Source organism: Hemibagrus wyckioides, linkage group LG18, assembly GCF_019097595.1.
Source record: "Hemibagrus wyckioides isolate EC202008001 linkage group LG18, SWU_Hwy_1.0, whole genome shotgun sequence".
Taxonomy (NCBI): Eukaryota; Metazoa; Chordata; class Actinopteri; order Siluriformes; family Bagridae; genus Hemibagrus; species Hemibagrus wyckioides.
In genome coordinates this window covers 22,995,672-23,022,302 of record NC_080727.1, presented here as the reverse complement: position 1 = coordinate 23,022,302, position 26,631 = coordinate 22,995,672, and the positions used below count along the sequence as shown (strand labels likewise).

The window sequence follows — 26,631 nt, the reverse complement described above, 5'->3', positions numbered from 1 at the left end:
CATTCACACTGTTTATCTCAATCCAAAGTACTGATCATTTTACAAACCCGCCCTGTTTTCCTTTCAATGGGCTCACACGACTCCTGAACATTATCTCTCTGTTATCATGTTATCCTTCTGAAAATGAGTCTCACGCTTACGTTCCATGGATTGTGTTTGTGTTACAGTGTCACCCTGTGGAAGCTGCCGATTAGTGCAATCATGGTAATTCACACACCCAGGATACACACACAGACAAACGTCAAGCAATATATGGTGCTAAAAATGAAATGGGCTTGAAGGCACATCGAAATGTCAGAGATATAACCTGTTAAATTCACGATTCTGATCAGTCAGAAAGACTGAACCGCTTAGACTTGACAAGAATAAGACAGGAATAAATCGCAGGTTTATATCACAGATGTGATCAGTGTCATCAACCACTGACTTGAAAGATTGGAATGGTGAACATAATCTAAGTGTTGCAATTTAATAAAGAAAATGTGTAAGGGCGTTATTTACGAAAGCGGTCTTCATATCAGTGCTTTGAAATGAAATAAAGCTCTTTCTTTAAAGATTCATGCTGCTGGAAAGCCTTCAGGGCACATCTTTAGTTGATCAGTAACATGCCAGAAGAGAAACTTATGTGAATGCAGGTCTTGCAACATCACTGTTGGCATATTCAATGCTCAAGCCAGGAATCCCAAACTGGAAGAATTGGTGATGCTCTGTGGGTGGGAAGGATGGCATTACTCTCTCCCCTGTCAATCAAAGTGAATCCTGGGTGTTTTTGAGCTCATGTGCAGACAGGGTGTTCCAACAAGCTTTCAGCATCAATTTGAAGGCGAGTTGTGGTGGCTAGCTTTGTGTGTCTCAGGTGCTAGTCCTCAACTACCTGGTTACTAGCTGTTGTGTGACATGATAGTTAATAAAAAAAAAACAGAATACTGAGTTTAAAAAAGCATATTTATTTAATCTGGATCTCCTTAATGAGGATATAAACACAGCCATTTATGTGGATTTTTCCGTTTTCTAATGACAAACTACACAGACATTGTATTGTTCAATATGCTACACATGATAAATAGAATATTTCAGTAAGAGATATAGGACAACAGGTGAGTGATACTGGCTTAGTGATTAAGGCTTTGGTCTACTGACCAGAAGTTCAAATCTGCCACTGTTGGGATCCTGAGCAAAGATCTTAACCTTCATCATCATCTCAGCTACACGTAAAAGCACCTGGTGAATTAGTAAAATATAAATGAAACTAGTAAAGAAAAACAAAACAAGTACCTGGTGAGACTTTTAAAACGCATATCTCCGTCTGTTCCAATAACTAAGATAAACAACAGCAAATACAAAACTATTTTACACAACCCTCTTTAAAATGATCACGATCAAATAGTGGTGTGTTTTCCCATCATCAGTTCCATGCTGTGGAATAAGTGATGATCAGGAGTTCAGTGAGGGATCGTTAGTAAAGGACGTGTTCCTTCTGTTTACTGAAACAGTAAGTTTCAAGTAAACCTGGAAAGTAGAACAATCATAGATACTTTAACTCTCTGGGAGATAACTGAAAAACATAGAGGCTCATTCTGAATGAATCCGTCATGGTTTAGTGTGTGTGAAAGTGTGTAATTGTGTGTGTGTGTGTGTTTGGAGAATAGCAGATTTAGGTGGATGTTTTTATATCTTGTTGGGGATCAAATGCACCGGCAAGCCTAGGAATATATGACAGTCAAAAATAAGAAGCTAAAAAACCTCTACTGAGGTTAAGGTAAGGATTAAATCTATCTTTAGGCATAACTTTAATTAACTGGACTAATTATGTCAATCTATGGTCATAACAAGAACACAACGACAAGTGTGTGTGTGTTTTGTGTGTGTGTGTGTGTGTGTGGTGAGAAAGTGAGAGAAATGAATGTACCTATGATTTCACACATTCCAGAATAATCAGGCTAAAGTAAGTCACACAGCCGGCGGGGGGCAGGGGGTGGGGGGGAGGGTGTGCGGTGGGATAATTTCCCAGACAGCTGTGCCAAATTTCAGACCTCTCAGTGCTGTCTTCACTTCACCACGCACACTTGTCTATTTTCTATCAGGTAACACTTTATTATGAAGGTTGTGTCAAATTCACCGCATCTTACATAAACATTACCTGACTGGTTTCCTGGGAAAGATTTTTTTTTAAATAAATGGCGTCCTATACTTTACTATTTTCAATTCGATTCTCCATTACAACCAAAATAGACATGCATCTTCCTGGATTATCTGATTCTCTCGAAAGAAACGTTAAGTAGTCGAAATCCATTCACACCATTCTACAATCTACAATGAACGGATGACCCTGTAAAAATCATGAAAGCAAAATTTAGTTTAAGTAAGATGTTACGAAAGCCGTTATGAAGACATCCTTCAAAACTGTTCTATTTATAACAGCACCTCACACTTCCCAGCTTATCCTTGGTATCTTTTTTCTTTTTTAGAAAGCATAAGGTCCAACACTGATGGAGAGGCGAAGGATTGAGCTACTCTGATAGCTTATCAGGGGGTTGACGGACACCATCTCCAGGTCCAGAGTATACTCTTTGGGTCCGCTGACTTCCCGAGCCAGAACCAACATGGCGCTGACATTATTGATTTGCTAAAAATGCACAGGAAAATCACTTCAGATAATAATACACCTATTTGTTATTTCTGAAAGTATAAATACAACGTTGTGCATGCTGTCATTTTAACGATTTAAAAAACATCTCCTCTTACCCTGATGTAAAAGTCTCCTGCATCATCACCAGAGCGGATGTGAAAGGTGTTGTAGGCTCCGGGGTAGACACTGGTGGCCTGGATTTGGAAGATGTCAGAGGGCACAGAGCGTTCAGAGGTGATACTCATGTAGCGGTGCACGATGGAGAAAGGCAGGTCACGGCATTCCGGTTTCACCGACGGACACACACATCGACTTGCGGGTTTGAAAGAGAAGCAGAAGAGAGTGAGAGTGAGAGCGGGAGCGGACGTGAGGAACAGATTGGGTGCTAAAACCCTGTTGGCACTGATATTTCCTGTCTGGCCACCTGAAGTTAAGAAATACTCCAGTGTTTCTCAAACTAAGCCTTATCCATCACATCTGTTCCATATGTCCTTCCCACAGACATGAGGTTTCCAAGTACTGAGAAATGAACAGAAGCGATGTTTACTCAAAATTGGACTTCTAATACTCTTCTAATGGAAGACTCTTGCTGAAATCAGTCAACACATGTTTAATAAAACTGACTACATAATAAGAATTCAATAAAGGTTTTAGACAGATATTAAGACAGAAGTAAGAGTTATTCCATAGCTTTTCTTATTTGGTGGAATGCAGTAAAAAATATCAAGTACTTAGACCTACACTACATTGCCAAAAGTTTTGGGACACCCCTCCAAATCATTGAATTTCACTCCCCAAGACATTTTGTACAATTTCATGCTCCATAGAACACCTCTGGGATGAATTAGAGTGGAGACTGCGAGCCAGGCCTTCTCTAAACCTTGTGGAAGGCCTTTCCAGAAGAGTTGAAGCTGTTAAAGCTGCAAAGGGCGGGACAACTCCATATTACATTCATGTGCATGTAAAGGCAGACGTCCCAGTTTTGGCCTGACTCACAGGCTTCACTCTAATTCATCCCAAAGGTGTTCTATGGGGTTGAGGTCAGGACTCTGTGCAGGCCAGTCAAGTTCCTCCACACCAAACTCACTCATCCATGTCTTCATGGACCTTGCTTTGGTCACTGGTGTGCAGTCATGTTGGAAGAGGAAGGGGTCATCCCCAAACTGTTCCCACAAAGAGCATGAAATTGTCCAAAATGTCTTGGTATGAAGCTGAAGCATTAAGAGTTCCTTTCACTGGAACTAAGGGGCCGAGCCCAAACCCCTGAAAAACAACACCTGAATTCAATGATCTGGAGGGGTGTCCCAAAACTTTTGGCAATATAGTGTATACCACTACACTGGAAATGTCTAACCACAAAATGCTCCCCTTGAGAAAGCAATCCTACCTCTGAAAAAATGAATTACACAACAAACAACAGCAAGGCATTGCTGTAATGTGTAATTTAGTCATCTCACAGGTAACCAAATTGAGGAGAAAAATGGGGAAAAAATCCCTCCCATAAACAAAAAATTACACATTATGCATTTGACTGTAGAATCTATAAATTCTTAGGCCTCTACTGAAATGAGATTTAAGTGAATTGACTTTCTGTTCTTTTCTCAGTACAAGGTATTGTGATATGACAGAAAGAGATTAGAGTGAAAAATGCTAAAATGTACTTTTAATATCATATACACAGATCAGGTATAACATCCTGAGCACTAACAGGTGAAGTGAATAAGACTGATGATCTCCTCATCATGGCACCTGTTAGTGGGTGGGATATATTAGGCAGCAAGTGAAAATTTTGTCCTCAAAGTTGATGTTAGAAGCAGGAAAAGCGTAAGGATTTGAGTGAGTTTGAACAAAAGGGCCAAATTGTGATGGCTAGACCACTGGATCAGAGCATCTCCAAAACTGCAGCTCTTGTGGGGTGTTCCCGGTCTGCAGTGGTCAGTATCTATCAAAAGTGGTCCAAGGAAGGAAAAGCGGTGACCCGGCAACAGGGTCATGGGCGGTCGAGGCTCATTGATGCACGTGGGGAGAGAAGGCTGGCCCGTGTGATCCGATCCAACAGACGAGCTACTGTTGCTCAAACTGCTGAAGAAGTTAATGCTGGTTCTGATAGAAAGGGGTCAGAATACACAGTGCAGGACGGGTCAGGGCTGTTTTGGTAGCAAAAGGGGGACCAACACAATATTAGGCGGGTGGTCATAATGTTATGCCTGGTCAGTGTATTTACAAAAGTAGAAGTGAATCATTTTGGTTCACTCAGTAGGAATAGTGAAATAGTTTGTGCATATGTGTGTCTACTTCTCTGAAACATGGATGTAAGGATCACGGCAGCGATTGGAGTCCACACACTGGTATCCTCCGTGAATATTCACACAGCTCTGTCCCTCTGTACACTGTTGGGTGCCTGACTCACACTCATTCACATCTACACACAGCAGAAACATCATGAATAAAAAAACACTACAGTGAGAATGGGCAGATTTTAGGGGAGGATAGAATGTAGGATTCTTTATTTCTTTATGAGTCACTGTTTCCACCGACCTAACATGCTTCCTCTGCCATTTTGAGAAAATGGTGATGATGATCTAGGTGCAGTAGGTGTGAGCTGAGGAAAAACGGAGTAAAGCCTTACCTTGGCAGAGGCGTGAGCCGAGTAGCTGATATCCCTGAGGACACACACAGGAAAATCGGCCTGGTTCGTTCACACACTGGAACTGACACAGATAACTGGAGTAGCTGCACTCATCAATGTCTGTGAACAGAAGATTACGCCCAGTGGCAATAAGACAATAGCTTGTCAAATAAGAGCACATTATTATTTACTAATTAATACAGTTAGATATATTTTTAGCAAATGTTGGGGTATCAGTGAACAGCAGAGCAATTGTAACCTTAGTTGTGCATTGATTTATGTTATTTATTATCATATGAAGTACACCCATAAGGTATTTATTTATTTATGTTTTTTAATTTAGAATTGAATATTATTTAATTATTATTTATAGCACATTATTATTTTGTCTGTTTCCCTGCATGTGTGACATTTGATTTTGCTTGTTGTGTTAATGTTAAAAGGGAACTAACAAGTAACACCGGGGTTTTCCCCGGGGAGGACAGGTTGTAGTAGCACCGGGGTGAGGGAGAAGAGAAGAGAGAGGAAAAGTTCATGTACTGTCTTGCCGTTTGGCTGAAATAAAGAAGTTGTTGTAACTCCACTGTAGCCTGCTTATTACCCACAGCCCGAAAAGAGACTGGAGAGTATTAAAGAAGCCAAGAAAGTAGGGTTACACAATAGTGTACCAAAATTCAGTGTGATGAGATCAACAGATCTTCCTCCTTGTTAAATAATTTATTGAAAATACTTCTGGAGTTACAATCACAGCTTGCGTTATATAATCATTGGGACAGCTGATGTTTTTCCAATCTTCAACCGTCCAGTTTCAGGAAGCCTGTACCCAATGTAGCCTCAAAATGACAGGAGAGGAACCTCATGTGGTCATCTACTGTTGTAACCCACCTGCCTCAGGGTTCAGCGTGCCTTCTGAGATGCTTTTCTGCTTATCACAGTCAGCTCAAACCACACTGGCCATTCTCTAACCCAACCATAGAACTGCCACTCACTGTATGTTTTTTGTTCTTCTTCGTAAAATCACAGGAGAATAAGCAGCTTCTGAACTACCACAACCAAACCACCTCATCTTGGCAGCAACAACTAGGCACAGTCAAATTCACTGAGATCATATTTTTCCCCATTCTGAGGTTTAATGTGAATGTTAACCAAAACCTGGAACCAAACCTGGAGCTATATCTGAATGAAAACATTAAAGGTTTCATAATGTCGAGGTGTCAAACTAATTTAAAGCAGAATAATCCAATTCTTATTTACTTCTTTGTTTGTTTGTTTGCTTGTTTAAGCTGTATGCCAGAATTCATCCACATGTAGTGTATACATAAACATGTATCAGATTAAACACATAATATTTTTTTTTTGCCATAACATCACAAAGTCAAAATCACTTGTTAGGAATTTCATTAGTTAGAGATACACCGATCAGGCGTAACACTGTGAGCAGTGCCAGGTGAAGTGAATAAGACTGATGATCTCCTCATCATGGCACCTGTTAGTGGGTGGGATATATTAGGCAGCAAGTCAACATTTTGTCCTCAAAGTTGATGTTAGAAGCATGAAAAATGGACAAGCATAAGGATTTGAGTGAGTTTGACCAAAAGGGCCAAATTGTGATGGCTAGACCACTGGATCAGAGCATCTCCAAAACTGCAGCTCTTGTGGGGTGTTCCCGGTCTGCAGTGGTCAGTATCTATCAAAAGTGGTCCAAGGAAGGAACAGTGGTGATGAACCAGCAACAGGGTCACGGGTGGCCGAGGCTCATTGATGCACGTGGGGAGAGAAGGCTGGCCCGTGTGATCCAATCCAACAGACGAGCTACTGTTGCTCCCTTTGGTGTGAATTTCCCTTTGGGATGAATAAAGTATCTATCTATCTATCTATCTATCTATCTATCTTGCTCAAATTGCTGAAGAAGTTAATGCTGGTTCTGATAGAAAGGTGTCCAAATACACAGTGCAGGATGGGTCAGGGCTGTTCCGGCAGCAAAAGGGGGACCAACACAGGTTGACAACACAGGTGGTCATAATGTTATGCCTGGTCAGTGTATAAAAATAATTCTAGTTCAGGAAGTTAACCACTCACCATTGCATGTGAAGCCATCGGAGTCAAGCTCGTAGCCTTGTTCACAACGACACAGAAATGTCCCATAAGTGTTGTAGCACCTCTGCTGACACGGTGCTCCCATTTCACATTCGTTTACATCTGAAAAGGCAACAGCCCATAATGATACACATACAGCAAAACATACAGGGGAACTATGGTGAATGGAAATATACATTTCAATCTATTGCTTGAAAAAAAAAGACATTTAAAATCAACTTTAATATTAGTATAAATTAAATAGGACTAAGAAATTATTATAAAATGAGATAGAAGTGGTGAAGTATTTATTGTTTCTGATGGCTAACACTAGAGTGTGTGGTTAACGTGTGTGGTTAATCACTCACCCACACAGGAGCGGTTGTTCCCTGCAAGCCGGAAGCCTGGCTCACACTGGCAGGAGAAAGATCCAGGATAATTGACACAGCGATGCTGGCAGTAGCGATACATGCACTCATCAATATCTAGCAGGACAGAGAATAGTTAATATACAGGCTCCTACTGGCACACAGAGGTGGACGAGACTGACGATAGGTCATATGAAAGTCGTCTGTCTCACCGACACACTCCTGGCCTATCTTTCTGTAGCCATCGGGACACTGGCAGGTGTACGTTCCGAGTGTGTTAATGCAGTGCTGACTCGGCTGGCAGTCATGCAGGTTCAGTTCGCACTCATCTACATCTGTAAAATAATGTCCACCAAACATGTTGTAGGACTTGAGATTGTGTGATGAATTTGAACGGATCCCAAAGCTACACTGGAATAAAAAATCAAGGACCTGAAAGTGGTTTATGAATAAATTCTAAAGGAATATGAAACAAATTCTGAATCCAGATGTACAACGCTGATAGAGACATGTCCTAGAAGACTTTCTATAATTCACAGTTGTAGTTGCGGCCAAGTACTGACCGAGGAAAGTGGATACTTATGCAACCAACAAACATTTGCTTTTTTATTTAACCTAACTTTATGTCATGCTTGAAAAATTGTACCTTAAACTGTTGTGTAAATCAAATCTCAATTAAGAGCATTTTAGTTCCATGTTCATTAGTCCCTTAAATACATTTGCATATCATTTAATTCATTATTTTGAGACATTCTGCCCTCCATAGGCATCTCCTCTCTCAAACAGTGCTAAATTAGTTAAACAAAATTCAGGAGTTTAGGTTATTTAGTTACTGTAGCTATAAAGCATACAACAAATTTAGATATTTAAAATAATAATAATAATAATAATAATAATTATTATTATTATTATTATTATTATTATTATTTTTATTTATTTATTTATTTATTTATTTATTTATTTATTTATTTATTTATTTTATATTGTTTTAATTTTTTTGATTCCGATGTATTAGGTTCCATTAGGTTCAGGTCATTAGTGTTTGATTTAAGGTGTTATTACACACTGTGTGCATTGCATACACACAGAAAGAAAGCCACACCTCCGCTATATCTTACCTATACAGCTCTCTCCCTGGGCCTCATAGCCCACAGGACAGGGACTGAAAGCCCCATTGGACACACCAGGAACACTGAGCTCTGGCTGGCCAGCAGGCTCGGGGGCAGTGATGACAGAGGCAGAGCGTGGTAGACACAGGTAACCCCCGTAGTGGTTAAAGCATTTCATCTCCCCCTGACATGGCTCTGAAATCGTCTCACACTCATTTATGTCTGAGGAGAGAGTAAAAACGGATGAGGGATGATGGAGAGCCTGAAACATGGTGGCAATACTGAAAACAAAAATGAAAGTCAGAACAGACAGAAAGTCTGGAATATCTCACTATCTCATGCTAATCAGAGGACAAATCACTGAGTCACTGTATCACATTGCTCTAATCACCTGACACCCACCTTTACAGTGTTGGTTCTGCGCATCCCACTCATAGCCATCTGTGCACTCCTGCCAGAGAGACATACCCAGAAAAACATTTTCATACACAACTTGAGACATACTGTATCTGCAAAGATCGCCAGTTACATCAAAACAGTCACACTGGCTAACACAGGACTAACACTTCAGAGATTGTTATCGACTCGATATGAATTTTTTATTTTTTCATTGCCTACACCGGGTCATTTATCTGTGTGCTTTGTAAAGTTTAAAACCATTTCTAGACTTTTCTAAACTTTAAAAGATACCATACAAAAACAGATGCAATGTGTTGGCATTTAATGAATCTCAGTAATTTCCTCAGTGATCTCCCAATCCAAACTGAACAGCCTCTTTTCCTTAAAAGGCAACTCACAAGGTACATGTAGAATTTATATGCTTTCAGCCCATAAGCGAGCTTGGTTAGGGGGGAAGGGCCAAAGGGCGTGTCATCAAAATTCATTCCAAATTCAACCCGAAGGTGGCAAAGGGCTCTACAAATAGCTTAAACTTTACTAAAGAGCAAACTAGTGGGAATGGCAAGATAGATAAACAATTAGTAACCTCATCTAGCAAGTTACCTGTCAGGTCTCTTACCTTACATTATTAAGTTATATTGTACAATGCGGGATTTAATTCTGTGAACATATACACTATATTGACAAAGGTTTTGGGACACCCCTCCATTCAAGTGTTGTTTTTCAGGGGTTGGGCTCGGCCCCTTAGCTCCAGTGAAAGGAACTCTTAATGCTTCAGCTTCATATCAAGACATTTTGGACAATTTCATGCTCTTTGTGGGGAAGAGTTTGGGGATGACCCCTTCCTGTTCCAACATGACTGTACACCAGTGACCAAAGCAAGGTCCATAAAGACACGGATGAGTGAGTTTGGTGTGGAGGAACTTGACTGTCCTGCACAGAGTCCTGACCTCAACCCCATAGAACACCTTCGGGATAAATTAGAGCGGAGACTGAGAGCCAGACCTTCTCGTCCAACATCAGTGCCTGACCTCACAAATGCACTTCTAAAGGAATGGTCAAAAATTCCCATAAACACACTCCTAAATCTTGTGGAAAGCCTTCCCAGAAGATTTGAAGCTGTTATAGCTGCAAAGGGCGGGACAACTCCATATTACATTCATGTGCATGTAAAAGCAGGCGTCCCAAAACTTTTGGCAAAATAGTGTATGTAGGAGTAGTGACTATATACTGTGGAAATCATACTAATAATATTGTACATTGCTGCATTAACATCGCTTGTTTTGATCATAATGAGTCTGTGAGTTTAGGTGTATTCTCTACTAAACTCTGGGTGCTTCAAGGAACAGCCATACTTATATTCAGATCATGTGACCATTTATTTATTTGCACACAGATTGAAACCGTAGGCACAGAACCAATTTAGACGTTTCGCAGCTTCACATGTGAATACCTGTGTAATCATAAGCTTTATGCTTTTTCATTTGTAAACAATTTCCCACCACTTAAATATAATGGTCTATTTAGTGTAGATTTGATTCCCAAGTCTAAATTCAACAAGGTGAATTCTTCAGCAGGCCAATGTACGCTAGCCAGAAAATCATTTTTCTTTTCACTTAGATGCCAAAATTAGTAATCAAGGAATAGCACACTTAATGATGTCAAACTGTTTGGCCAGCAAACAGATATCAACTCTGTATAATAACACATAGTGTACAGTTAACAATATTATTCACCTCCTCGGAACCCCAAACCCTTTACACAAGTTATTATAAATGAATTATTAATTATAATAAAAAAGAAAGATGTGCAAATAGACCACTTCCTTAAAACTAAATGATAATGAAGAATGATATTTCTAGTACTTACCGTGTAAGTTCCAGTCTCCACAGGTGACTGAGAGTTCGTCACAGACAGAAAGACCAGAGTGACCCACAGCAGCACACAGCAAAAAGCCTTCATAGTTACACACACTGGTGCACAGATGAATGTAGACGCAGATATGTACGATTTTTTCACATAGGCAGAGAGAGAGAGAGAGAGAGAGAGAGACAGATTTGAACCAAGAAACACTAACCGTCATCCCAAATGTAACACACCTGCAAATGATGTAAATGGTTTAGACTGGAGGTGAAATAAAAACGCCGAGTGTATGCCCAGAGCATTCTGAAAGCTCTGTGCAGGTTTAAACACTCTACATGACATGAATCTGACCCAATACTTTACTCATATCAGATCACTGTGTTATGACAAAATCTCAAATTAGACATCACTGGCAAAGGTTAAGCGCAAAATAATAACGGCATTTATTTATGTTATGATAAATATATCCTGTATATATGAGGTGTAGTCTACAGCTGCTCCTGATATTTGTGCTGGAAAATGAGTGCAGGCCAACACTGTGAGGAAATAATAGTCACACTGAGGCTGCTTTCCCAAAATCACAAAGTTACACAATAGTATTCAGTACCCTGGGTTCAAATGTTAACAGCATGGTTTTAGGAAAAGACAGAACTGATGTTTGGAAAGCTCTCGGTTTTTGTGACTTTCCTGAACATTCCCTATGTCCCGAAACCCGAACTCTAGAGATGACTAGAGAATTATTGATATTTTTCACAAGAATGTGTGAGCAATGTCTTTATACAGTATAGAAATATGATATAATATGATAAGATGCTTTGGGGCTTTTTTCTTTGTGGTTAGTTCATTGCCTGACACCACTGTAATGTAGTGTATACTAACAACCTCATTTAAAATGGGGCTTGTATTGAGACCATGGCTGTGCATACACTATATGGCATAAATATAAAGACATGATTTTCCAAGATCTGCCAAGAAGCCCTCACCTCGAACCCAATGAACAAACCAGACCACTTGTGGGTGAATAAGCACAGATTTCCAACAAGAAATCCAAATTAATGCAATGCCTTTAGAAAAAAAAAGCACATATGGATGTGATGGTCAGATGTCCACCTACGTTTGGTCCATATAGTGCACACGGTGGGTGTGTACACACATATTAAATAAATATAAATAAATAAATATCACTGTACTGAAGCTACAGAAAATGTACCCTTGAGTACTCTTGGTATAACCCAGTCACATACAATGGTACTGTTCATCAAGGTTTTATCTGAAAAAATAAATAAAGAAAGAAAGAAAGAAAGAAAGAAAGAAATCTGAGCCTAGCTTGCTTTCATCTTTTATCTTATTATCTCATCATATTCTATTCTGTGATATCTTCATATTGATCCAGCAATTGATTTTTAGCTATCACATAATCACAAAGTCCATTTCGGTCCACAATGCCTATGTGACTGAAAGACAGCAAGCCTTAGATAACAACTGCAGAGGTTCTCAGTGTGACAGTGTGTGTGATGCAAATCTACATGTTGGTGTCTGATTTCAGTTAAATGTCGTTTTTTTTAATTGCATGACTTATTGCAGCCGTATATTCCACTTATTCTTGCAGAAACTAGCCAGAAAACCAAGGTGTTCAGTTTGATAATAAAATTACAATAACACAAATGGACATTTAATAATGAATCACTTACTCTATGCACGTCCTTTACTATCAATCTCTCTGCTCCTGTTTCTGCTCCTTCTTCTACTCCTCGGATTCTGTGAGCTGCTCTTTGTTGCTCTCCCCAAACCTTCCCATAAGAAAGTGGGTGCTTCCAGTAAGGTCTGAATAGTTCAGAGTGAGGCAAGCTGGTGGACTTATTCCCAGAGAGTCTGTGAGATAAAAATCAACTTAAGACGGCCCACTCACTCCCCCTTTGCCACCCTTCTCCCGCCCTGTCTCCTTCTAACCCCCTAGGATTCAAATTCCTGGTCTCAGGCCCAAATTCCAAATTCATCTCTCAAGCAGTAAGAAACACAAGCAACATGTGTCGTTGCTTGTCTCCTGCCAGTATGAGGAAAACAATGCACCTGGGTTCTGTCAGTCAGATCCTCTGAAACAAATTACAGAAAATCCGGGTTACTGAAAGCATTGGTTTTTGGCTGCATTTGGATCTGCTGCAATGTTTTTCTCAATCCATACAGTATGAAGCTTCAGTAACTGTTCCCTTGCCCCCAGGTTCCTCAGCTGGAGATTTCCTGGCTGAAAGGGGGCCTGAACGTTGTTGACACAAATTAATGAGGGTCACAGGAGGAACATAGTCCAGAAAACAGTCCCCTGACTGCCAGAAACATGTTGTATTTCTTAATTAGCCTAAGGTTTATGAACAGTTAGCGTGTGTTTTTCCCCTGAATATTCAAGCACAAGATCCTAAATGGGAGCCATGGGGTTCTGGTTCATTTTCCAGCAACTGCATCATCATTTCAGTGGGATGTGTTTAAGCCGTGGTGATCACGGTCACATTTTTCCAGTGCAGACTCAAAAACAGGAAATGTGAACAAAACTGGAACCAATGGTACTTGACTTTCACAGATGACCGGAACAATCACTGTACAGTACAACAGTAAAGGCAACTGCAGCTTCATTACCAGGGGCATCAACATTAACACCAACATGGAGGAAGTGTGTTTGATTTAACATTGATCTTTTGTCTGATTGGCTGTTTGGTTAAACACCTTAGAAATACCACTCACTGACATCACCAAACTGTGCTGCTTCTGTGATGCTTTTCCAGACTTGTACAGTTGCTTCTTTCAGTCGTTGTTTGTTTGGTGGGTTTCTACCTTCAGTATCCTCTACAGGAAATAAAATGCATGCTCGAATCGAGTTATGTTCATTGATTGACTTAGCCAGTCTAGAACCTTTCATTTATTTCCCTGGATAGTAAATAAAGTCTGTTGTTACGTTGGCAGTGTGTTTTGGATCATGGTCTTGTTGCCTGATGTTGCCTTGTTGCCTTCTTCCCAATAAAATTGGATGGATTCCTCCGCAAATTTGGCAGACAGTATATTTCCGTAGACATCTGAACTCATTCTGCTGCAAGTTTCATCATCAGTAAAGATTAGTGATCCAGGTCCAGAATCAGCCATGCAAGCTCAAGCCATGAAACACGCTCCCTCCACCATGCTTGACCTTGTGAGCTTGTATATTCTGGATCATTAGCAGATTCTTTCTTTCTCCACACATTTGCTGTTTCATCATTTCGGTGGAGGTTAATCTTAGTTCCAGAATTTTTGCGTCTCATCTCTATTTCTGTTCCGAATTCCAATCCGGTCATCTGATTTTTGCTGCTTTCGAGTGGATTGCATGTTGCCTCTATATTTCTGCTTCAAATGGTGGATTGTGATATCCTCTCTCCCTCTGCCCTGTGCCGGTCGTTGGTAATGTCACTGAGTGTTGTTTTTGGATTTTTCTTCACAATATTTCTGTCAACTGCGGTTATTTTCCTTAGCTGACTTGCTTCATTTCAGGTTGTTAGCAGATCAGTGCTTTCTTCTATTTTCAGGACATTCCAAATAGTTGTACTGGCTTTACCCAATACTTGTGCAATGGCTCTGATAGATTTTCACAGATCTCTGGTCTTCATGTTAGTGTATCCTTTTAAACAAAGAAATGCAGTGTTCAGACAAACCCAGGGTCAGAACCAAGAGTACATTCAGAGCTGTTAATTATTTAAACAGTCAATCTAACAGGACACAACTGGCTACAAGACTCACCTGTCCAATACTTTTGTTTATTTTTATGGTGGGCAGGTATATATGGGTGGGTTAAACAAAAGTTGTTCATCACATCTAAAATTCTGATCTATTGTCTAATTCTTTTTTAATCTCAAACTGACCTATCTACAGTATATTGCAAAGAAAATAATGGGCCCTGTTGTCTAGGGGACTATATATCACCTGTAATTGAGCATACAGTTGTTCCTGTTAGCCTTTCTTTTTCCTAGAAACATCCAGGGTGGTGTTTTTTGTTGTGTAACGTGATACGTTTAACCAGTTGTAGTACTGTACACTGCAAGCCACAACCCCATCATATTCGTTCCAATATTATATTAAACCCATAAAACCTGAACTAGGAGGCCAGTAGGACAATGATACTTCAAGCTTTTTGGTGGCAAAGCTTCTGGAGCCTTGGTGCAGTACAAAAATGTACTGTTTTTAAGACACTGCTAATATAACACTCTGAACACAACTTGGTTTAAGTGAGACTTGTCATACAGAGGTTATACAACTGTTCTGGTTGGGAGGATTTTTTATGATTATTTGTGAGGGTTATTGGGATGACTGCTGTCACAGTTCACAGATTTTTACAAGGCAGTAAAAGTCTCATACGCCCAAACCCCCATCCGCCGTCTCCAGAACTGCCGGGGTAATTGAAGCCCCCTGCTGCTGAGTTACCCCTTCAGGCAAATACTCGCACACTGATAGTTATTTTTTCGCTGGGAGAAAACATTACAGTTCCCCTACTTCCCATTTAGAGGACTTATGCTGTATCTGCTGCAGTAGGCACACAACGGATTGTAGGAAAAATGGACGAGATGGTTATGAGCCGTTGTTGAGAAAAATAATATATTTTACTTACTTATATATTTTACATAACATCATAAATATATAACAAATATATTCACACTTTATAAAGGGTCGTATCTGGTTGTGTAGACATAAAAAAGGTAATAGAAAGAAATTTGTGAAGGTGAGAACGGCACTGCAGGAATTGAACCAGATCGCCGTTTTAATCATGGTACATTTTCAGGATGCAGCTTTGGATGACGCCCATGTACCTCTCCCAGAGCACTTGATATCTGTTAGAAGACATATGCGTATATGAAATTCTCTTTCGCTTTTAAGAAATTCTCAATACAATGAGGCGTAATGTTTTAACATGTGTGCATGATCACACACAGACACATGTACTGTAGAGCCCCACTCACACTAACCTGAATGCATCAAGTGTGTGGGCAGTGCTGGTGTAGTAAGTGAGGAAAAGCCTGAGGTCTCCAACACACCATTTATCTGATCGACAGGGTTCAATGAACTGATGGGAGAAAGTAGTGTTTCAGGCAGTGAATTCTAATCCAGTCAGAACTTCCAGCGTTATATCTCATTTATAGCACTGGAAGTTTAGATGCACTTCTTGGAAGGAGAGCTGCATTCTAGCAGGACAGTACGTATCTGCCTGCCACAAACTTGCTTGGGCAATACTGTAAATGTATATGGTCATGCCAATAAAGCTTGTTGAAATTGAAATAAAAAATTGTCAGAGTCAGAGAGAGAAGGAGAGTCAGAGAGAGTAAGAGAATGAGAGAGAGAGAGCAAGAGAGAGAGAGAGAGAGAGAGAGAGGGAGAGAGAGAGAGAGAGGGAGAGAGAGAGAGAGAGAGAGAGAGGGAGAGAGAGAGAGAGAGAGAGAGAGAGAGAGTGTCACAAAGAGAGACAGAGAGAGAGTCAGAAAGTGAAAGTCAGAAAAGTCAGAAAGTCATGAGTCATAGAGAAAGAGAGAGAGAGAAAGAGAGAGAAAGAGAGGGAGAGTCAGAAAGTGAGAGAGAGTCATAGAGAGAGAGAGAGAGATTTACCACAAAAGAAGCATGTTGGTGGACCAGGGGACCCCAAGCTAACGGTGCAAACAATAAAAAGGAAGGGGACTATTTCACATCAGTGCAGAAATGTATGGATTTTTATGAAACAATGTATATATATATATATATATTCCATATTAACAGACTAAACTTCCATGTTTGTTCTTAAAGTTCACCTAGTTAAATTTGGCATGAAGTGAAAATAAACACCATTTGAATCAAAAGAGTTTCTTTCACATCCCTCGTCCCTCTAAACTCGGGTTAAACAGAACCTTTGACTTATGTCCAAGTCTGTGCTGCAGTTACAGGCACAGTGCATTAAAGATGTAAAGATCTGAGTAATTAAATCGAGGCAAAACTCTGCAAAGGAGTTGCATTACCTTTTCCACAAGGTCGATGAACAAATCCCGCACATCTTTGGTGTTGGTGAGCTTCGACGCGATGTTGATCAGCGTTCGGGACAGGTTCTGCAGAACGCATTCTGAGACATTAATAAACTCACAAGTTGTTAAAAACGAGTGAATCATAATTTAAAAATAAAACAGAAATATCCAGATTGATTCATTCATGCATGTTATTATTGTATAAACCCCAGCTAAATCTGGCCGCTTTAATCACCAAGGTGCAGATGACTAGCCAAGCCGATGACAGTGACAAACCCAGTGAGAGCTCCGTATACACGCATCTTCTTTAGTTCATTCATTCATCTGAAATGTGAGTCTCCCACACTGGGGTGAGATCTGTGCTAAGACAACACCTAGTCACATTCAGAGCCTGCTAGCAAAGTCATCAACGCGTATGAGCAACACACTCGCACATTGTTTACGCGTTTAAATCCAGACGAAATGGCTTAATTAACATTCCTGCTAATAGTTCAAATTGTGAATGAAATGTGTAGCACTGAGAGCAGTGTAGGCTTTTCAGTGTGTACAGTAAGTGGTAACTCAGCGGCTAAATAAAGGATGAGTATGAATCAGAGGAGCCGTGATACACAACAGCATTCGAAGTTTCATTTCCTGCAGATAATGAGAACAGGTCATCTGTCAGTGGAAAACTGCTTGGAACTTGTTGAGATGTTTAAGATAACAAATTAGTTTGGTATCCTGAGATTTTCAGCAGACAATGTTTTAAATCTAACAACAAAGAGGAGAAGTGGGATTTAGCCTTTACTTCATCTCTACCTAAAGTACGTGAGGAAGCAGAGATTTAGTCCTTAACATAACTGTATATCTCGCTCTCTCACCTACTATCTGTACACTGCTCAAACAGATACGGCTGGATAAACCTTAACCTTTATCTTACTCAGATCCATAGCCAATCATTTTTGATTAGAAAGAGTCTGTCAAATGTAAATCGTAATAAGGACAATGTTTTATAGACTGATGTATAGTGACTTAACAGAGACTCTTTGTGTACTTCACTAGAATTTCTGCTCTTGCATAAGGCTTAGGTCAACTTTTCCCTCACCGCTTAAAACCCTGACACTGATTGTTAACAGTTTTATCAGCCAATCAACCTAATGTACAAGTTTTTGGACTGTGGGAGGAAACCAGAGTAAACCCACACAGGCAGAACATACAAACTCCACACAGAAGGCACCTGCCTGTTTGAACCTGGGATTTGAACCCAGTACCTTCTTGCTGTGAGGCAACAGTGCTGACCAACAAACCACCATGCTGCCCATCATACAAACATTTATTTATTATTGGGATTTTAAGTAGGTCACCAACCACTATGTCATACTTTGTCATGAGTTCTCTTTCTCAGTATACGCAGCAGTTTCCAGCATGAACAGCACTGCTACTGTGTGTTATGTTTTTGTTTATATAGCCATGTTCGTTTTTTATTGGTCTTGTCTCCACCCCTGTCATAGGTGTAACTACCTAGTGCATCATGCCTTCTCTTGCCAGATTTCGGTACATTCTCGATTGGTTTGTCCATTAAAGCCCTTGTGTTTCATCGTGTTCATGTTAACGTGATTTCTGAGCCTGTGTTGCTGTGTTTTAACTATTTTTATCTCAGTGTTCCTGGCTTGACCCATGCCCATGTTTACATTTACGACTATGGATTATCCTTGTTTGATCTTGCGTGCCTGTTAACTGACCCATACCATGGACTGTGGCTGGGATTTCTTCTCATCCGTGCAAATTCCACACTACTGTGGATAACAAGTCACAAACATCATGGTCCAAGCCTCACCTTAAAATTAGCCTCCATTTCAGTGAAGACCTTGATTTTGCCTTTTAGCTGGGAGCAAACCAGACTGCAACAGAAACAGGATTATCGAAACCATTGAAACACTCACAACTGCTGACATGCTTGATATTACACTCAGCTTCTTCTCTACCTTTTGTGCAGATCCAGCATGTCTTTATCATTAACCAGAACCTTTAGCTCTTTCAGATCATGCAAAAACTCTTTCTCCAGATCTACATCCATGTCCTCCATCATGTCATCTAATAGGCAGAGAGGGGCAATAAGTATAAGAAAAAAAAAATAAAAAAACAGCTTGGACTTTTGTCCATCAATTTTGTTCCATCATGGCGTCCAGTTGCCTGTTACTACCATTTTCCAGACAGAAACCAGCCAAGTGTTGGCTTAATGATAAGCAGTGCTTGGTTTTCCACTGGCATGGAGAACACGGCGTCTATTTTTAGGAGTGGTGTAAACAACAGGGCCGAAAGGATTTTTGTTTGCGTTGGCTTGCCAGCACACTAAACCCCAGATTTCATTTTCAATTCATAATATTTTAAACAATATCCATTTTCACCGGTGTACTTATTTAGGGTCCTTCACCTTTCCTCGTGAAAAAATCCTTTTTTTAAAACATTTTCATGATAGGGAAAGATGTGAAACTTGAGGCTGCATTACTGCAGAACAGACGAACATGTTTAAAGTATGACTTTTTGTGTTATGTTACTCTGACAACAGAAACTATCCATTATCTAAAGCTTTTTCCATATTCTGCAGACTTTTGCATTCGTTAGCAAGAATGTTAACAAAACTTGTCCAACTTGGAAAGATACTTTAATTGACATTATATATAATGTGGTTGTTAATGCACTGTATATAGAGACTGAAATTTGCCCAGTGAAAGCAAACACCATTGGGTCTAGCTGGAGCTGAAGAATTAACTTTTGTGCATTACTGTGTCTTACCGACAGCCCCCACAGTCCAATAGCTGATGAGCTGGCCTGCGCAGAAGGCAAAATCCTGAAAAGACAAATACTGCAGCTTTCTCTTGCCAGTCTCAAAGCGGCTGTTAGCGAAGAACACGACGGCAGCGTAGTCCCTGTAAGGGGAGAAATGAGTCAGTGAGGAGAATGGGATGATGAGGAGCAGATTGAATGGTAGAATGAATGAATGGAGGACTGTGCTAGTGAGGAAATGATGAAAATTGAATACCGTGAATCATCAGCTTCAGAGCTAACATTTTTCTGAGTTCTCACCTGGCCAGTGAATCGGACAGGAGGAAGTGATGCTGCACGTTGACCACCAGGGGGCCTTTTAGCTCCTCCACCACTTTGAACACTCTCTTGAAATTGTCAAACTGAGACAAAGAAGCTACAGTGTCACTTGAATCAATTATATTCAACCCGGATAATGGAAACCATTTAAACATAGTGAATAAATGATCATTTTACACATAAACAAGCGATGCACAACATTTTTATTTCACACTATAAACATATTTATCTTAACATAACTGAAATGACACATCTGCACTTCACACATCAGTGCATGAATATTTAGTGTGTGTTTTTTAGTTATTAAGGAAAACTTTGTGCATTTAATCTGTGCCTGGAGAAATCTCAAGTGTTATGGAATAAACTAATTTGGAGTAATGGGACTAAATTGAGCGGTATGATTATAAGCATGTTTGGCGAGGAGTCAGGAAGGCCTATAAAGAGAAACACACCATCTCCACACACTGTGCAGTGATGAGGTGGATCTCTGCTGGTTTGGCTGATGCTCTTTGTGTGAGTTACACAGACACACAGGAAATCTGCTCAAATTTGACGGCAACCAAAGAATTTACAGGACAGAGACTTTTTTTGCCAAGAGGAGTGGGTAGTTTTATTACTGGAGAAAATAAAAGTGCTCATTCACAACTACAGAGGCTGAAAGCTGTCCTTAATACTTTAAAGGATACGTAAATATTTTGGCAAGGTTCACTTGTGTAATTTCGGTGATGATTATGATTATGATTATACGTGGAAATCTTATAAATGTTGCCAGAGGTATGTAAGGCTATGAGCAGAATTGCTTTCAGTTAGTTTGAACACATTACAGCCTGTTTACCAGGGCTGCACAATTAATTGTACTTTAATCATGATCACGGATTTAGTCTTCATCAATGAACTAATCGTAATACATGCGTAGTATCAACTGCAACAAAACACTGAAAAAACCCTCACTGAATTTTTGCACCAGTGAGGCAACAGTGCTAACCACTAAGCCACCATGCTGCCCTGCTTTAATTTAGTGTAATGAAATCATGTTTTGCGAAATATGTCATATTTCGGCAATGGTGGCAATGTGGTAGTGTCGGAGAAAAATAACATAACCAGCTTTGAATTATATACCTAGCTTTAAAAGTAGCTTAAAAAATAATGTACTCATGTAAGCTCTGACTTAGCAATATTCTGCCTAAAAGTAGTGTGTATCTATTAAGAATTATTTAGCCATTGATTACGTAGTTGGCTTTGATTAATAAAAGTCCATAATAATCAGGTATAACCTTTATGATAATCATAGTCTTTATAATAATCATGCAGAATTATTAATAGTAGCATGCTAGCGTAATAACCACACTGAGACTGGAAATAGAAATGGTTAAAGTTGGTTGTGAGTTTGAATCCCAGATCCACAAACACCCAGTGCTGGGCCCCTGGGCAAGGCCCTTAACCCTCAGTTGTATAAAATGAGATAAATGGTTTTGAGTCGCTCTGGATAAAAGCGTCTGCCAGAAAATGTAAGGTTTTTCAGTAAACTATAAATAATATTTTTTTATCTTTAATCTGACTGACCACATGTTCCCTTTGTTCATTGTCTCTTCTTCTTAAACTGGATATTAATTCATCATGATTGTAATAGTTAGAAAAATAACGACCATTTTAGTCAATATTGTGTAGCTGGACATCTTACTGCGGCAAAATAAATAACAAACAGCACAATACTTTTCATATGGCACATTTAGTTTGTACACTACCATTATCGAAATCTGCACACACTAAATACCATTTAATGCACAGTAAATAGTTGTAGGCTATCCCCTATAGTTCCCCACTGTAAGAGCTGACAGCACCAGCTGAGAGATTTTATGTCTGACGCACCTGACGACGACAGCTCTTTAAAGCGATGCCTGTCTTAGAGCTGATATCATCCAGGTCCTTCTTGGTCCCTTTCGAAAGCTTCTTTCCTAAAACTTCTCTGGCAAACCTATGGTCAAACTCATAATACCTACACATAAACAAAGACAAAAACACTTTCCTTCTGAATTTTTAGACATAAAAATCACAAGTATATAACTATATTCGTTTACAAATTATAATAAACTGCTCTAGAAAAACACCCCAAACTATACCTTTCTATGAGCATTGCCTGGCGCTGGGTAGGGATCTGAAAGAGGAGCTGATTAGCCAACTTTGACGGGCAGTGCAAAAGCCGCTCGCACATCTGGAAGGTCCTGTACTGGTCCATAGTGTCACTGTGCAGAACCTCTCCACTGACATCACTCTCAAGGAAAGCACCGCTCTCTAGCCGCATCTGCACTGCATCGCTCACTGCAGAGTAAATGAGTAACGGTGTGATTCTGGGAAGGCACAAGTATTTTAACAACCTGGAACTATTATACGCAACATATATACTCCGATCAGACATAACATCCTCAGTAGTTCCAGGTGAAGTGAATAAGACTGATGATCTCCTCATCATGGCACCTGTTAGTAGGTGGGATATATTAGGCAGCAAGTCAACATTTTGTCCTCAAAGTTGATGTTGAAGCAGGAAAAATGGACAAGTGTAATGATTTGAGTGAGTTTGACCAAAAGGGCCAAATTGTGATGGCTAGACCACTGGATCAGAGCATCTCCAAAACTGCAGCTCTTGTGGGGTGTTCCCGGTCTGCAGTGGTCAGTATCTATCAAAAGTGGTCCAAGGAAGGAACAGTGGTGAACCGGCGACAGGGTCATGGGCGGCCGAGGCTCATTGATGCACGTGGGGAGTGAAGGCTGGCCCGTGTGATCCGATCCAACAGACGAGCTACTGTTGCTCAAATTGCTGAAGAAGTTAATGCTGGTTCTGATAGAAAGGGGTCAGAATACACAGTGCATCACAGTTTGTTGCGTATGGGGCTGTATAGCCACAGACCAGTCAGAGTGCCCATGCTGACCCCTGTGCACCACCCAAAGCGCCAACAATGGGCACATGAGCATCAGAACTGGACCACGGAGCAATGGAAGAATGTTGCCTGGTCTGATGAATCACGTTTTATTCTACATCAGCACAACAACGAGTTGGCCTCCAAATTCCCCAGATCTCAATCCAGTCCAGCGTCTGTGGGATGTGCTGGACAAACAAGTCCGATCCCTGGAGGCCTCACCTTGCAACTTGCAGGACTTAAAGGATCTGCTGCTAACATCTTGGTACCAGATACCACAGCACACCTTCAGGGATCTAGTGGAGTCCATGATATGATATTAGGCAGGTGGTCATAATGTTATGCCTGATCAGTGCATTATATATATATATTAGAAGCAAACTACACATTTTATAGATACATATCGTTTCACGCTCAATTTTAAAACCGAATCTGCCTATTTTTATAACACAGTGCTGTTGAACTCTTGATTCTGATTGGCTAGAAGGTGTTGATTAATTAAATTTCCATGACCACAGCTCTAAGATGGCTACATGGCAATCATACTACATATCAGGTTCATATTACTCTCCTCATTATTTGGAGAGTGAAGGCTGAGTGGATAGATGGAGATGATTATTTAGCGTTGTGGAAAATAGTCTCCAGTGTCACTGCGATGTAAAAGATTAATGCAACCACCCTCTCGGCTTCAGTGGCACTCTCAGCTTCCAGACCTGATTTTTTTAAAGGCAGTGTATGATTTTAAACAAATTTATCAATGAAACTGGACAAAAATGGTATCCAATGGCTAAGTCTGTGATGCAGCTAGGAATGCTGGACTTATGAGCAATAAGAGAGTAAATCACGATCAGAAAGGGAGAAGGACGTTTGAAGTCATGATTTGATTTCTTTATTGTTAATACATTAAAATACACTTTTTATATTATAAAATATGTAAAACATATCTTAATGCACCAATTGTCTAGTTTGTGTTAAATAAATGGATTTTTTCCCTATTAGTTTTATCCTAAGTGTATGGCAAGCTAGGGCTGAATTGTGGCTCCCTGACCATCAGATAGCTCTGAGTCAATAAGCATCCACACCTGAATATCCATCTAACCACAGCTGGTACACCTCCTCATCGATGATGGTGGTGTTGCCCACAAATACGTCTAATTCCATTGACATCCTCTGAAAAATGAGAATTTACAAACAACTTACAAGGTATAAAGTTCATTTCATACAAATCACCAAGGTCTGAAGTAATAATTAAATCACGAGTTAAAATTATGATGAAAATTATAACCACATAAGGAAGAAAAATCAAATAGATATAGAATAAAATGCTACATATAGCCTAATTACCATGAATCACTGAACTGATAACTACTGTTAGACTTAAACCTCATTAAGAGGTGATGTTAAACTCCTAAACCCCAAACACACAGTGCTATTTCTGTTCTGCTTTATTAAGCAAGACTTCTGAATGTTAGCTGAATTTAACACACTGTAAACACATGGTGTTTCTCAGTAGCAGAGGTTCACATGCTTTTTATAACCAGGGGCCCAATTAACTATAAAATAATTTCCACAGACCCTACTGTGGAACAGAACATATTTTAAAAGTGTGCAATAATACTAGGTGTCCCAGAAGTCTCTCTGTATGTCTATGCCAGACTGCGTATGCCAGCAGCACCTAAGCTGTGCATTCATCAGTGGATGCTCATGGACGTCTCCTTGTGAGAGGTCCACTATATTTCTTTTGAAATTGTTCATAAGTTTGGCAGCAGTGTCGTATGAGGTGCGCTTGCCATGTTTCCTGTTAAAGCCCATTGCAAACTTGTAAACGTTTCTTGATCCAACCAAAAGAATGATTTCATGCAAAAGATGCAAAACATAGTGCTAAGAAGTGCTTCCCCTGTGCATACTGAGACATCCTGATGTTCGGCTATTTGTTAAGTTAAGAAGCATATCCCATCCTTGGAGGGTTGGGGTCAGAGCACAGGGTCAGCCATGATGCAGCACCCTTACAGCAGGCAGGTGGGGTTAAGGGCCTTGCTCAAGGGCCCAACAGTGGCAGCTTGGCGGTGCTGGGGCTTGAACCCTGATCAATAACCCACAGCTTTAGTGATTGAGCTACCACTGCCACAAATAAAAGGGTTTCAGAGCGCAGGGTCAGACATGGTGTGGCAATCCTGGAGCAGGTCGGGTTAAGGGCCTTGCTCAAGGGCCCAACGTTGATAGCTTGGCAGTTTAGAGGCATGAACCCTGACCTTCTGATCCAGCACCTTGACCTCTGAGCTACCACGTCCCTAATCGTGCTATAGAGCTCTTCCTGACACTTCCACAAATTGTTGTTATTTATCAGCCAATTCGTTCAGATATTAAGGTTTATATTAAACAACTTTATTTCAAACCAAACAGGCTAATAACTAGCCTATAAGGATGTCATTAATATAATACATTTTATAAAAGTGGGATTTTCCACCACTGAAATTACAAAAAAAAAAGTTTAAGAGCCACAGCTGTAAAGGACACATCTGTGATTAACCTGTGGATATTACTCTTTACAAAAACGTGGGCATGGAAATGAGAGAAAAACATAGTCTTACAGACAAATCCCAGTAAAACTAAGCTAAAAGTAAATAAAAATACACGTACAGGATAACTCACCTGGTGGTCTTTGGTTTCTCATGTCACTACCAGATCCGCGTCTGCTGCTTGTTGACGTGAAGACCCGCGCATGCGCAGTGCACACCAGACGCTTGGTATATTCGGGCAGCAACAAGACGCATTCGGTTACTTCGTTAACCATTTGTCCAGAAGATTATGTACAAGCTTGGAGAATAGAATTGCTGCCACCTACTGCTGACATGACAGGCAACCGATTAACAGGTTCAGCATGTAGAATATCCTTCCTTTGTAGCATTTAATAATGAGTTTGTGACCCCTCCGAAACATTCAGTATAAACTTCTGAAAGTTCAGTGGTACTTGGTGACATACACTATATTGCCAAAAGTATTCGCTCACCCATCCAAATAATCAGAATCAGGTGTTCCAATCACTTCCATGGCCACAGGTGTATAAAATCAAGCACCTAGGCATGCAGACTGTTTTTACAAACATTTGTGAAAGAATGGGTCGCTCTCAGGAGCTCAGTGAATTCCAGCGTGGAACTGTGATAGGATGCCACCTGTGCAACAAATCCAGTCGTGAAATTTCCTCGCTCCTAAATATTCCACAGTCACCTGTCAGCTGTATTATAAGAACGTGGAAGTGTTTGGGAACGACAGCAACTCAGCCACGAAGTGGTAGGCCACGTAAACTGACGGAGCGGGGTCAGCGGATGCTGAGGCGCATAGTGCGAAGAGGTCGCCAACTTTCTGCAGAGTCAATCGCTACAGACCTCCAAACTTCATGTGGCCTTCAGATTAGCTCAAGAACAGTGCGCAGAGAGCTTCATGGAATGGGTTTCCATGGCCGAGCAGCTGCATCCAAGCCATACATCACCAAGTGCAATGCAAAGCGTCGGATGCAGTGGTGTAAAGCACGCCGCCACTGGACTCTAGAGCAGAGGAGACGC

The 26,631-nt window shown here is 40.4% G+C and overlaps 2 protein-coding genes across 2 annotated transcripts; both read right to left on the bottom strand.

Annotated features, from left to right (window-relative positions):
* Positions 1-926: 926 nt before the first annotated feature.
* Positions 927-12,972, bottom strand: LOC131369590 (EGF-containing fibulin-like extracellular matrix protein 2). The gene is made up of 11 exons (XM_058416424.1): positions 12,765-12,972; positions 11,080-11,183; positions 9,214-9,262; positions 8,821-9,033; positions 7,915-8,037; positions 7,703-7,819; positions 7,338-7,457; positions 5,259-5,378; positions 4,925-5,051; positions 2,746-2,941; positions 927-2,626 (listed from the first exon to the last, which is right to left on the bottom strand). Coding segments are annotated over exons 1-11 (1,332 nt in total). The 5' UTR covers positions 12,766-12,972; the 3' UTR covers positions 927-2,464.
* Positions 12,973-15,449: 2,477 nt separating this feature from the next.
* On the bottom strand, positions 15,450-25,786 carry LOC131369301 (acidic fibroblast growth factor intracellular-binding protein B). Its single transcript, XM_058415868.1, has 11 exons — positions 25,721-25,786; positions 24,151-24,238; positions 22,274-22,472; positions 22,023-22,149; positions 20,136-20,236; positions 19,845-19,978; positions 19,034-19,142; positions 18,886-18,949; positions 17,067-17,153; positions 16,050-16,147; positions 15,450-15,914 (listed from the first exon to the last, which is right to left on the bottom strand). The coding sequence occupies exons 2-11, from the start codon at positions 24,233-24,235 to the stop codon at positions 15,845-15,847; spliced, it is 1,074 nt and encodes a 357-aa protein (XP_058271851.1). The 5' UTR covers positions 24,236-24,238; positions 25,721-25,786; the 3' UTR covers positions 15,450-15,844.
* Between the last annotated feature and the right edge of the window lie 845 nt (positions 25,787-26,631).

What these genes read in the sequence shown, in the direction of transcription:
- LOC131369590 (XM_058416424.1), bottom strand. An exon ending in TGGAGACTGGAACTTACACG is followed by an intron (nt 9,263 to 11,079) that starts GTAAGTACTAGA and finishes TCTCTCTGGCAG; the next exon opens with GAGTGCACAGATGGCTATGA. An exon ending in CCAGGGAGAGAGCTGTATAG is followed by an intron (nt 8,038 to 8,820) that starts GTAAGATATAGC and finishes ATTATTTTACAG; the next exon opens with ATGTAGATGAGTGCGAACTG.
- LOC131369301 (XM_058415868.1), bottom strand. Translation starts at nt 24,235, where the DNA reads ATGTCAATGGAATTAGACGTATTTGTGGGCAACACCACCATCATCGAT. An exon ending in CTGTCCGATTCACTGGCCAG is followed by an intron (nt 19,979 to 20,135) that starts GTGAGAACTCAG and finishes CTCCCCTTACAG; the next exon opens with GGACTACGCTGCCGTCGTGT. An exon ending in AAATGGAGGCTAATTTTAAG is followed by an intron (nt 17,154 to 18,885) that starts GTGAGGCTTGGA and finishes TGCGTTCTGCAG; the next exon opens with AACCTGTCCCGAACGCTGAT.